The 13,699-nt window shown below is 36.0% G+C and overlaps 1 protein-coding gene across 2 annotated transcripts in view; it reads left to right on the top strand.

Annotated features, from left to right (window-relative positions):
- cacna2d3 (calcium channel, voltage dependent, alpha2/delta subunit 3) overlaps positions 1 to 13,699 on the top strand; it is an 86,714-nt gene that overhangs the window by 9,562 nt on the left and 63,453 nt on the right. For both annotated transcript variants that reach the window (XM_073811830.1, XM_073811829.1), the window contains exons 5-12: positions 410 to 572; positions 3,811 to 3,942; positions 6,210 to 6,270; positions 6,418 to 6,568; positions 8,549 to 8,623; positions 8,723 to 8,812; positions 10,005 to 10,118; positions 13,595 to 13,673. In XM_073811830.1, the coding sequence (XP_073667931.1) occupies positions 410 to 572; positions 3,811 to 3,942; positions 6,210 to 6,270; positions 6,418 to 6,568; positions 8,549 to 8,623; positions 8,723 to 8,812; positions 10,005 to 10,118; positions 13,595 to 13,673 (865 nt within the window). The remainder of the gene's footprint in view (positions 1 to 409; positions 573 to 3,810; positions 3,943 to 6,209; positions 6,271 to 6,417; positions 6,569 to 8,548; positions 8,624 to 8,722; positions 8,813 to 10,004; positions 10,119 to 13,594; positions 13,674 to 13,699) is intronic.

The following is a 13,699-nucleotide window of genomic DNA, read 5'->3' as shown; positions in this document are numbered from 1 at the left end:
TGCAACATTTTTAAGAGTTTTGACGGTTAGAGTGCTTATGAATCTTTTTCGATCAATATTTTAAAAGTCAATCCTTTACTGTACAATAAAAAAACCTTTAGACAAAATGCAATCACTGCTGTACTCTTAAAAAATGCTGGGTTATTTTCAACCCATGGTTGGGTCAAAAAGGGACAAAACCAAAAGGATGAGTTAAATTAACCCAGGATATTTTATATGTGACCCAACCATGGGTTAAAACAGGTTAATTTACAACCCCAACATGCTTGGTTCATCCCTTTTTGACTGTATCAATTTAATGCCTCTTATGCATATCTCAGTGTTTTTAACATCATAGTTTCAGAAAAGATCTCAACAAGGTTTCAACCAGAAATTTGGAAACTCACCGTCTTGTGCTTTTTCTGTACAGTACGAGTATTTCAACGCGGTGCTGATAAACGAGGTGGATGAAGATGGGAACAGCGTGGAGCTCGGAGGAGAGTTTCTCCTGGAGCCAGACGATCATTTTAATAACCTGTCCGTCAACCTCAGCCTCAGCGTGGTGCAGGTGCCAACCAACATGTACAATAAAGGTGACACATCCTTTAACCTGGGCATTTGGGATATGGGGTATGATTCTGCTTGTTGATTATAATGCCTGTAGAGAAATCTGTTAGCATTGCCATTCATCCCAATGGCAGCGGTTTGGAAACACGGCACTTGGATGCTGCCATCTTGGCACATGGGTGATCCTTTCTGGGCACACGGATTATCTGTGTGTGTCATGTGACTGATCTCTCTTGAAGGCCTGACATGCTTTCCAAAATAAAAAGCTTTTGGGTAAACAAACTCATTTTGTAACAAAACGTCCATTTTAAAGGGGGCATTTCACACGATTTTTGTAAGATGTCAAATAAATCTTTGGTGTACCCATAAAAGGTATGTAAAGTTTTAGCTCAAAATACCCCACAGATAATTTATTATAGCATGTTAAAATTGGCACTTTGTGGGTGTAGGCAAAAATGTGCCGCTTTTGGGCGCTTTTTATCCTTTTTTTATGTAAATGAGTTGATCTCTGCACTAAACGACAATGTTGTGGTTGGAAAGTGCAGATTAAGGGGCGATATTATCCCCTTCTGACATCACAGGGGGAGCCAAATTTCAATGACTTATTTTTTCACATGCTTGCAGAGAATGGTTTACCAAAACTAAGTTACTGCGTTGTTGTTTTTTCACATTTACTAGGTTGATACAAGCACTAGGGACCCAATTATAGCACTTAAACATGGAAAAAGTCAGATTTTAATGATATGTGCCCTTTAAGTTACATCCACAAATAAACAAAAATGTGTTATTGAGCAATCAATGGTCGCCATAGCTTACCACGATTCACTATATAAGCTTGTTCTGTCAGGTTAGATTTTGCAGTAAATTGCCTGTTTTTGTATATTTCTTTGTAGAACATACGGAGCCCCTAGGGGGACATGGAGCAAAAATTAAATAAAGTTTAGTTTCATGTGCTCACGCGAAACCTTCATGTGCAGATTTTTTTTTTAAGATTAGTTTCGCTTGCTCACATGAAACTATTGCGTGCTCACGTGAAACTATCGCGCATGCACGTAAAAGCGAAAGTTTCACGTGCGATAGTTTTATGTTAGCATGCGATAGTTTCACGTGAGCACGCGAAACTAAACTTTAAAAAAAAAATCTGCACATGAAGGTTTTGCGTGAGCACATGAAAGTTTCTTGTGAGAACATGAAAGTTTCACGTGAGCACATGAAACTAAACTTTAGATTTTTTTTACTCCAATGTCACCTTAGGGGCTCGATAAGAACATGTCTTTATTGAGATTTTACAAACTATTAAGAACAGAAAAACTCCATAACTCCTTACCCCAGGCAGGATTTAAAAATAAAATAAGTAATTAATAAAATACTACGGAGCCCCTAAGGGGACATGGAGCAAGAATTAAATAAAGTTTAGTTTCGCGTGCGCATGTGAAAATATCGTGTTTAGAAACTAAACTTTAAAAAAAATTCTGCACATGAAGATTTGCCGTGAGCACATGAAAGTTTTACGTGAGCACGTGAAAGTTTCACATGAGCCATGAAACTAAACTTATATAATAAATAAACCACATCTTACATTTTATAATTTCACACATCCAAAGCTTCTTCGATATCTCCATTTTTAACAAAATCTAGGAACATTCTCCAGATATAAAAAAATTCAGAGGGTTTCTTTCTTATTACATAAGCTTTTCAAGAGCAAAACAAGTTATTAAGTTTTTCAACCATAGTCCAAGCGAAGGGCAAATGTCTGTTTTTTAAATTTAAAGGTGTAAGGTAACCTGAAATTTCCTGTTTCAAACAGAGATGGCGATAAAGAGGCAAAAGTTACCAACTGCAGCTTTAATCAGCCAAACCCTGACCTTCTGGTTTTATGTGTCATTTTTAATGACTTAAAGGGATAGTTTGGCCAAAAATGATATTAAACGCATGATTTACTCACTCCCAAGCTGTCCCAGTTGCATATGTCCATCGTTTTTCAGACAAACACATTTTCGGATATTTTAGAAAATGTTTTAGATCTTTCAGTTGATTATACTGTATGTAATGTTACGGGGTCCACGACCTTCAAGTCCAAAAAAAGTGCATCCAACCTTCACAAAATAAATCCAAACGGCTCCAGGATGATACACAAAGGTCTTCTGAGGGTAATCCGCGCGATGTTGTTGTAGAAATATCCATATTTAAAACTTTATTAACGTAAATAACTACCTTCCGGTAGCGCCACCATCTTAGTCGCGTCCGCATTCAGGATGAGAGCTTTCGCAGCCTACGGAGGCTACTCTGGTGCTGCTCTGTGCCCCCGCCCTCCGAATTTGTCATACGTCACTAAGAAAAGTGCGTACACTACACTAATACTCTCTCCTGAATACAGAGGAGTCTAAGATGGTTAATAAAGTTTTAAATATGGATATTTCTACAACAACACCGGGCGGATTACCCTCAGAAGACCTTTGTTTATCATCCTGGAGCCGTTTGGATTTACTTTGTGAAGGTTGGATGCACCTTTTTGGACTTGAAGGACGTGGACCCCGTAATATTACATTTAATCAACTGAAAGATCTAAAACATTTTCTAAAATATCCGAAAATGTGTTTGTCTGAAAAATGATGGACATATGCAACTCGGACAGCTTGGGGGTGAGTAAATCATGGGTTTAATATCATTTTTGGCCGAACTATCCCTTTAAAAGACAAAGACAAGTGAGGCCATTTGTGCAAATTAACCAAGTAATTTGATTAAAAAGATTTATATTTAAATGAGACACAAATTCCCGATAGAAAGTGATTTGCTGTACGAAAGGTAGAGAGAGAGAAGTTGATGTGTCACCATCGGTGGTAATAGCCGACCACCTCAGGTCATTCTGAAGTTACTGATCCAAGAACAGACTCCTCAGTGTCAGTGCAGCTCTATGGGTCAATAACTACCTGGGGACACCACAGTGAACAAAGCCAAGGGCTCAATGCCCCGGTGAAGAGCACGGTGAGTAATCACTCTTAAAGCAGTTGTACTTCTGAGATATAGAGAAGCTCATGGACGCTGGATGCACATCGTCCCTTTGTGTGAGCCCATAATGGCCTTTCAATGACATCACTTGGTGAGATAGAAGGACAAAGAGGTTTTTATGGAGTCAGGTTGAATTACTATAGGATGGATGGATATAAATAAATAAATAAAGAATTAAACGTCAAATTAAAACAATGATTGCTAATTATGCTTTAAATAAATATCTCTTTTTCTCTCTCTATTCAATTCTTTTAGACCCTGACATTGTTAATGGTGTTTATTGGTCTGAAGCGTTAAACAAAGTTTTCGTGGATAACTACAAAAGAGACCCATCCCTTATTTGGCAGTACTTTGGAAGCGCTAAAGGTTTCTTCAGACAATACCCAGGTGCGTAAAGTGTACACCATGTCAGAACCGAAATTGATGAGGATCAAACTGGCTGATTTTGCTAATGTTTTAATTTTACAGACCACCAGAGAGGACATAAAGGAAATGCATTCCATTAATCAAAGCCTCTGCTGGAGTCCTGTAACTCGAGCACATTTACATTGTGTAATATTATGCTGAATTTACATAGATGAGCTATTTGTGCTAAACAGATGGCGGAGAACACGACTGCAGAGATGTGCAGAGATTCAATTTCTAACTAAAGAGTCTGCACAAAATACAACATTAAAATCTTGATTTAGATTTATTTGTATAACAGCAGTTTTTGGTTAAGTAATTGTTACTTAGTGTTATTACTTATGAGAAATCCATTTGCAAATTAAATTTCTGTTTTAATGACAGTGATGGTTAATACCCAGATACAACAGTTGTATTTTAGTTATACACCCTATATTGTTTTTTAACTATTTATTCCAATTAATAGAAAAATATTTGTCAATCTGTGAAACTCATTCATATTAAATATGTGACCCTGGACCACAGCCATAAGAGTTAATTTGCTAAAATTGAGACTTATACATCATCTGAAAGCTGAATAAATAAGCTTTTCATTGATGTATGGATAGGACAATATTTGGCCGCAAAAAATCTGGAATATGAGTGTGCAAAATTCTGAAAAAAATGCATTTAAAGTTGTCCAAATAAAGACATTAGCAACACATATTACTAATGATGAATACATGTTTGATATATTTACAGTATAGAAAATTTACAAAATATCTTCATGGGACATGATTTAATATCCTAATGATTTTAAGCATTAAAACAAATGTAATAATTTTGACCCATACAATGTATTGTTTCTACAAATGAAGAGTTTGGTTCCAAAACGCGATAAACGGCATTTAAAAAAAAATTACCACCAAAATCAGTATTGTATCTGGTCAGTATTAAAAAGTAAATTCTACATTTTACGCAAAATCCGATATCCGCCGTGTTATTCTGTCCTCTTTTTCCCTTTGTACCAAATCGTGACAAACGCAAGTCCTCCTTCTGTGCAGAATCCGCTCAACCAATCACAAAGCACCATTCCACGCATTAATAGGGATGTAACGATTCAATCACGATTCAATCGCGGTCCCCATTAAAAATGCCTGTCTGAAATCAATTCTGAATCGCAAGGCTGCGATTCTTTGTTTTATGCACAGCTTGTGCGTGTACTACGGCATTTGGACAATAGGAAGTCCTTATCAATCTAAAATCATTATGAGTCGGAGTCGTTTATTACGTGCATTTAAAAAAGCAACAATCGTTAAGCAAAATCATTCAAAATATTCTTTATTATCATGAAAATACCTGAAACAATTTGAAGAACAGCGTATAATATGTAGACATTTCCTGGAATAGTGTTTGCAATGATACTTCTTGTGTGGCACAAAGGGAGTTTCTGCATGAGAGCGCCCCCTGGCGTTCGGATGTGCCGGGATTTCACCGTAATTCATTCATTTCATTCATTGAGAAAACGCGCATTTGCACGGTTAATCGTTACACCCCTAGTAAACCATAATGGCGGCGCTTTGAAAAAACAAAACAAAATAATACTTTTGATGGCATTGCTAAACTTGTGGTGGTTTTTTGTGGTGGGGAAGAAACGTAAGCTATCAAAATCGAATAATTTACGTTAGAGGCACTCGGGCGACAGAAAAATGTCGGCTGTTGCTTGTTCTCACACGACAGCATCAAGCTTCTGTCATGCTAACACAATGACACCAGAAGATCTTATGAAAAACTTTACATTATTTCCCTCGAAGTCAACGAAAATCGAGCAGGACCAAACCATTTTACAGCTGATCGCTGTCAAAAAAGTTCAGCGATGACCTCTCAAGGATGACAGCAGCAATGACAGTGTTCTTAATATGACAAAGTGTTTTGATTAATACCATTAATGTTTATTTTTTAATCAGTGTATACGACTAGTCAACTAAATGAATATAACATGGCAAAGATGAATGCACATTTATATATTGATTCAATAAATTTTAAGCATTTAAAAAAACTTTTTTTCCACAAAATGCAATAAAATTTTTGAAAATCCAATTATGGATTTGAATTTTTAATGTTATTATATATTACATTTAAATGTTTTTGGAACCAAACTCTTCAAATATACCCGTGCGACTTATGACTGGTTTGTGGTCCAGGGTCACATATTTCCACATGATCTTGGTACACTTCTAAGTACAATCTCTATATCTGTGTGTCCTAAGGTGTAAAGTGGCATCCAGATGAAAATGGTGTCATTTCATTCGACTGCAGAAATCGAAAATGGTACGATCTATAATTACAGCATTTTAATTTTTTTCTTAATTTCATTGATCATTTCGTTATGTGTCCATTTGCCAAAAATCATGGGCATTATTGGAAGATTGAAGCTCCAGATCCAGAAGTTCATTATCCAGATGTTTGTTATCTCAGGTATATCCAGGCAGCCACGTCTCCTAAAGATGTTGTGATTCTGGTGGATGTCAGTGGAAGTATGAAGGGTCTAAGACTCACTATAGCTCGACAGACTGTCGCGTCCATACTGGACACACTGGGGGATGACGACTACTTCAATATTATCGCGGTGAGCTGATCTGAGGGAAAGATGTTTGCTAGATATGCTGTAAGAAAAAATTGTCAAAAATGGTCTCTGGGGTGGTACCCTTTAAAAAGGTCCTTATATGTGTACCATTTAGGTACAGATAGGTATACATCTGTTACCAGTATGAAACTTTGAGGTACCACATATGTACTTCTAGTGGTGCTTTTTTATTACAAGGTACGACTAGGCTCGGCACGATGCGGCTCGCTTTATTTTGGTTTAGTTTGTTGTTCCGCTGCAGTTTAGTACCACTTGAAAGTGGGCGGGTTTATAGACGTATCGTTATACAGTAGTTACGCCACCTCTACTGCCTAGACATCATTGTAAATGTGATACAAACAAACACACAACACAGGAGGAACGGAGCACATTGATGGAATTGACTTTCCACATGTGGATGTTTTCCACCCCTAAAAAGGGAATTTGGGAACGTGTACAACAAAGCACAGATGATGACATCACTTGCTCAACGCCATACGAGGGTGAGATAATCTTGCGTTTGGCAATGACGCTGGTAGTGAGCTGCAGTGTTTTTAGCATCAGTATGGCTTGCTTGAAAGCTCAACCAAGGTGGTACTAAAAGAAGTACTAAAAGAACCAGGGGCTTTCAAACTGGGGACGGGGACTCCCAGGGGTCCCCTGGAAGACTCCAGAAAATTTAAAGAGAAAAAAGAAATAGCAAAAATTGTGTAGCCAATAATTTATGTAAACAATTAGCTTATTCTTTATAATATCACAATTTCTATTTATCAAACACAGTTAAAATTTTCTTTATAAAAAATATGCACATAATGTATATTTTAGGAAGGGGGTTCCTGGCTAAAGGTTTATCACATGTGGGGATCCCTGCCATCAAAAGGTTGGAAAACCCCTGTTGTAGGGAGTGGAAAAGTAAGCCGTACCAAGTAGAGGTCTTCACGGGGCCACCTAAATCTAAAAACCGGAGGTAAGACCCGAGACCTGAGCGGGTTCGGTCTAAAAGTTTCATGTGTGCATTAGACACGAGTCAGGTATAATATTAGCGGCATCATTGTGTGGCTGGCGTCAGGCTAATTTTGTTAAAACAGACCTGTCAATCAATTTTAAATGCAAAAAAATTGCGGGTCGGACTCTGGTCTAATTTTCCGGGTTTGTCTCAGGTCGGATCTTTCTTAAAAAAAATAATTTATGCTTCAGTTGGGTACATTTCTTTAGACCCGAGAAGACCATCTTTTTTAGAATCGAAAAGAACCATAATTTACTAATATGAACTCTTTAGGTGCAAAGTTGTACTTTTACACTGTAAAACCTAAAAGTTAACTCAACGCAGACAATTTAAGTAAACAGGTTGCATTAGTTTTAAAACACATTTGAGTACTGTGAACTTGAACACATTGAGTCATACAGTTATGCACTTATATTTAAGTTCACACTACTTAAATATAAATGCACATGACTCAAGTTAACAGTTCTTAAATGTATGTCTTTTAAAACTTAAATGGTCTAATGCAACCGGTTTACTTAAATGGTTTGAGTTAAGTTAACAGAAATGGTACCACCCCAGTAACAGCCAGGGATCATTTCTTCTGACAGTGTAAGTTAGCATTGTATTTTAAAGGTTGTTAAGGGGTCAGATTTTTTTTCTTTGTGGTTTACTAAAAATATATACATAAATTATTAATAATAGAAAAAATCATTTAGTTTTGTAATTTATTTTTGATCTTTTTGACAATTATAAAAACACAGTTTTTTGTAACTGAGACTTTAAAACATCTTCTGTAAGACATTCTTAGTTTCTTTTGTAAGAAATAGATTTAAGGTTGTGTTCGGTTTTAAAGGTTATGATTATCTTTGTCTATTTTAAAAGAAACATTTTCACGATTTGACCCCATTAATACCTACAAATGGAGTCTTAAGTACACTTATCACACATTCATTTGATCAACTTTGATCAGTGTCTAATATTTTCCTGTGTTTTCTCAGTACAACCAGGAGATTCATTATGTGGAACCCTGTCTGAATGGAACCCTAGTTCAAGCCGACAGCACTAATAAAGATGTATGTCTTTCATTTCTCAAATAATCTTTCAGTAATTACCACGTTTTCAGTGAATTTGAAACATATCAGAAAGGCATTTCTCATGTTCTTATTTATCAGCACTTTAAAGAGCACCTGGACAAGTTATTCGCCAAAGGAATCGGACTGCTGGGCAATGCGCTGAGCGAGGCGTTCACAATCTTAAATGAGGTGGGTAAAGATTACAAAAGCCATGAGATCAGAACGTTTTATCCCTTATAAAAGTGTGTTTGTGCCGGTGTTGCGACGCTGCAGTGATCTCCCTGTACCGCCCCTCGCAGCGACACCTCTACAGTATCTCTCGCTGTGATTAATTGCTGTAATTGGCAGCGCTGATTAATAAGCTGATGAAGGCAATTGCAAACGAGATAGCGTTCAAAGTCAGTCCAGGCGCACCCTTTATCTCTTTTTTCAGACGACTACTCTTGCAGAAACGGGGAGGAGAAAACAGGAGGCAGAAAGGAGGAGGGGGTTATATCTGTATTTGTCACATTCATTAGAGCCAGACCATTAATATGGTAATCGTAAAAACCAAGCGTCCGGCCCCTTTAAATGACCGCATGCGGTTTTTGGTTCTGATTGGTCGAAAGTAAAAAAAGAAAAAATTAGATGCAGCAGGCTTTAAACTATAAAGCACGCATAAAGCAAAAATCAGTATGTAAAGCTTGATTATTACCATAATGCATAAAGTTTGTTTTGCAGCAAATCAGTTGCTTGCAAGAAATACTTACATTTGGCTTTATCTGCTCTTTTTTTTCTCAACAATATTATAACACAATACATTAAATTGAAACAAAACAGAAAAAGATTTAATTTAGACATATTTATCCACTCATTGAAAGCAAGTTTGTAATACTGCAAACTTCAGCTTTGTACATCCAGTCAAGTTTGCTACTATTGAAACGCAAAATCTCTTTAGAAAAATGAATACAATGCATTACAGAGCTCTTTCACAGACATCAGCTCATCTGTTAAAGCCTCATTACTGCTGATAATGGAGCTGCATGCATCACGCTGAAGATTATTTTTTGTTTGTTTCTTGTACGTTCCATACTCATATTCATTCTATTGTTAACCAGAATTGGTTTATGTGTTATTACATCTCACAAAGGCTATGTGATATCTATTTAATAGTTGAAATTTGTTCATAATTCTTATGAATGAATTTATGAATGTTGTAGTAAATTGTTGTAATAACCTCTCTTCCTTACTCTGCCATGTCTGTTCTTCTTCTTAATCTCTCTGTGTCCAGCCCTGTCTGATGCTTGTATTTTACAGGTTTTTTTTCTATTTATTATACTTTTTGTTTGTTTTTCTCTTTTTAGTATTTAATAAATCTCTCTCTCTCTCTCTCTCTCTCCAGATTAATCAGACTGGTCGTGGAAGTACATGTAGTCAGGCGATTATGCTGATTACAGATGGAGCGACTGAAATGTATGATGATGTTTTTGCCAAGTACAACTTACCTGATCGAAAGGTAAAACTAGACACTTTAATCTGGGATGCATCAATACATTCAATTACTTATAATGACATCTACTGATACCTATAGATACACTGTAAAAATACTTTGCCACCAATTTTTTGTTGAATCAACTTAGATTTTAAAGTAGAGAGTTGTTATAACTACAGGTGAGTTGTTATAACTTATAAAATATAGTTGAAAAAAGTCAACTTCATTTTATAAATTGTAACAACTCATCTCTTGTCAAGTTAAATAATAGTAAGTTGAAATGACTTGTAAATGTGAGTTGATTTAACAAAAAATTTTAAGACAGCAAAGTATTTTTACAGTGTACTCGTTATTAGTTTTGCATTTTACTCTTTGTTTCAATTAAGTCATTTTGATTGCGAGAATATAATCTGCACTGCACTGATCATCGGCCGATGTCCGAAATAATGCTTTATGTATTTTTTTTTATGTATGCTTTATGTATAATTTAGGAATAACTATTTAACTATTTAAACCTGCAAATGTAGTTGCATTCATTTTTTATTGAACATTTCAAATGTTTATGTTGATAATAATTATATTTGTAATGAAAAGGTTTCTATTAACTCACTCCCCGCCTTTTTTTTTTTAAGTTGCCCGCCAGCATTTTTTGTGATTTTCACAAAATGCCTTCCAGGAAATGTTTTTCTATAAATATATAAACATACAGATATATCAAATGAAAGAACAGACCCTCTGCTTTCAAACAAACAAACAAAGAATACAGGGGGGGGGGGGGACGTGTAATCCCATCTTTATTTGTTCTCTTTTTATAACCTTTTGAATATGGTTTCTTCAAAAATACCAAATTTTGAGCAAAAAGCTGAAATGATTGCATTTTTGTAAACTATTATCAAAACATACATGGATTTTAAAATAAATAAAATTTGTTTTTGCATCAGTTTTTTATAAATTGGGTAAGAATGCCACCTAGTGGATAATAGCGGAATTACAGATTACCGTAAAAACTCGTCAGCAACACTGGAAAAATGATTTTCAAGAAAAAGTTTTCGTATTTTTGTCTTGTTTTGAGTAAAAAAATCAAAAAATTCTTAAATTAAGATGCTTTTTCTTAACTCTTTCACCGCCAGCGTTTTTATAAAAAGTTGCCAGCCAGCGCCAGCGTTTTTCATGATTTTCACAAAAGTTTAATGTCTTCCAGAAAATGTTTTTCTTCAAATATATAAACATACAATATACCAAATGAAAGAACAGACCCTCTGCTTTCAAACAAAAAAAAAACCCGTTTCATCCTACCTTCAGTGGTTCTTTTGTAATCAGCTTTTGAATATGGGTAGGTTTCTGCAAAAACACCACATTTTGAGCAAAAAGCAGAGATAATTCAATTTTTGTGACAGACATTTCATAGAGTTTCCATTCAGAGCGATCTTTAAAACAGACACGGACATGCAGCAGCTTGCCATAGGGCAATACTTCCGGTTTAAAAAGTTGCGGAAGGGCTCAGGGATAATAGCGGTATTGTGGAAAGACGGAAAAACTCGTCATTGGCGGGGAAGCATTTTCTCTTGATTGACGAGATATCTTAAAGAAAGAGTTAATGAGCAAAACGACCCAAGAAAATAAGTCTAGTTTTTAGACCAAAAATATCAAATTTTAGTGATTTTGTGCATAAAACAAGCATTGAATTTAGTGTTTTTAAGAAAAATGTTCACGATTTTTTTGCTTACCCCATTGGAAGACTTTTTTGCTTGTTTTATGCACAAAATCACTTAAATTTGACTTATTTTCTTGAGTCGTTTTGCTCATCAAGAAAAAACATCTTAATTTAAGAATTTTTAGAAATTTTTCCTGAAAACAAGACAAAAACACTACGATTTTTTTTCGTGAAAATAGTTTTTTGCAGTGAAAGCGTCATTGGCAGGGAAATGTTTTCTCTTAATTGACGAGATAACTCGTCAATGGCGGGGAAAGAGTTAAACTAAAAAGCAATGCACAACAGAAAAGTTTTCACTAGGTTTAGATTTCTGAACTCCCATGTATTTAATTTCTCTCTCTCTCTCTGTATGTGTGTGTGTGTGTGTGTGTGTGTGTGTGTGTGTGTGTGCATGGGTTGGTACGTATATGTGGTTTACAGGGACATGAATAGCGTATAATGACATTTTTATAATGCTATAAACATGTGAAAACTGAACGTCTTAAAAAAACTTACTAAATGGTACATTTTTCATAGATTAAAGACTGCCTTAAAGTTTTTGTGATGGTTGAGGTATAGGGACTGGGGTTGGTTAGGGGAATATAATTTACAGTTTATACATTATAAAATGCATTGCGTCTATGGAATTGTCCCTGTAAACCATGTATATCTGACTGCGCGTGTGTGTGTGACTTTTACATATAGTCGCCCCTCCAGGATAAATTCCCTTTTGAGAAAAGTTGACATTTTGAGGAATTGTGTTTAATTCCTATGGCGATATTCTGTCTGAAAGCGTGTGCTAATATTTATTGAGTTGCTGAGAGCACCAGTGTGTTTGACACAATCTTCAAACATGGGCTAAAAAATGTTGAATAAACTGACTCAGATAGTTCATACCTGTACCTGCCCTCGGCAGTGCTGAATCAGTCACCTAACTGACCCCGGGGACAGCCGACGGCTCTGAGATTGTACCAGATACGTTCTTAAAATACTGCAACCGTATATTGTACTTCTAGCCTATGTGTAAGGCTGCGGTCTCGTGTTCGAATCGGTGGGGGATGAAATACATTTTTACAGCCTGCAGTAAGTGTGTGTGGATTGAATGTGTGTGTGTGAATTGTCGCTGGCCCACTGCGGTGTAACCGCACAGTATTGGCTAGAATCAAAAACCATTTATACATAGGCGACAGGAGCAATGTACTGAGAAATGGAGGAATGGAAGAGGAAAAAGGGGAACATTGAAAGAACAAATGAAAAGATAGTGTAAGATTGAAATTTTGCAGATGTATGTTGACGCCACCTTCGTGTGAACAAGTGGACGGATGAATCTGAGCGCATAAATCTACTAAATCTTACAACATATGGCAAACATTTATCCAGGCTTATTTGTTACACCAGTTGTGTAATTAAGTAAATGCGGCGAGGCGGTTGTTTTCCATTGAGCAAACAAGTAATCAGGTTTTATACTGACATTTGGAAATTGCATTGTGGGGAATGAACAGATTTTTTTATTTAAATTCAGAGAAACTGCTGTGTCAATGTGTGTGCAGACCGGTCTGGTAAGGCAAAGGCTTTGTTCAAAAATCTATATGCATGCTTTTGGCCAAAAAGGAAAAGTGAGCTATATGTCTGTTATCTACATAAAATCATCCTGCGTAATATAAAGAACATTGTGTGAAAATGTAATCTTATGCCATTAATGCTGACTGGCATTAAACTTTAATGCTCCTAATCTCATACAGTAATTTGATTATGAGACTTTAGCCTGAATGTTGTTTAACAACAAATATTTTTTCTTTCTGCCCAGGTTCGAATATTCCCCTACCTGATTGGTCGTGAATCCGCATTTGCCGATAACCTAAAATGGATGGCGTGTGCCAATAAAGGTTTGTTTAATAGTTAAATTTCTATG

The sequence above is a fragment of the Paramisgurnus dabryanus genome, chromosome 14 (genome assembly GCF_030506205.2).
Source record: "Paramisgurnus dabryanus chromosome 14, PD_genome_1.1, whole genome shotgun sequence".
In the NCBI taxonomy this organism is placed as follows: domain Eukaryota; kingdom Metazoa; phylum Chordata; class Actinopteri; order Cypriniformes; family Cobitidae; genus Paramisgurnus; species Paramisgurnus dabryanus.
This window is presented reverse-complemented; position numbering and strand designations above follow the sequence as displayed.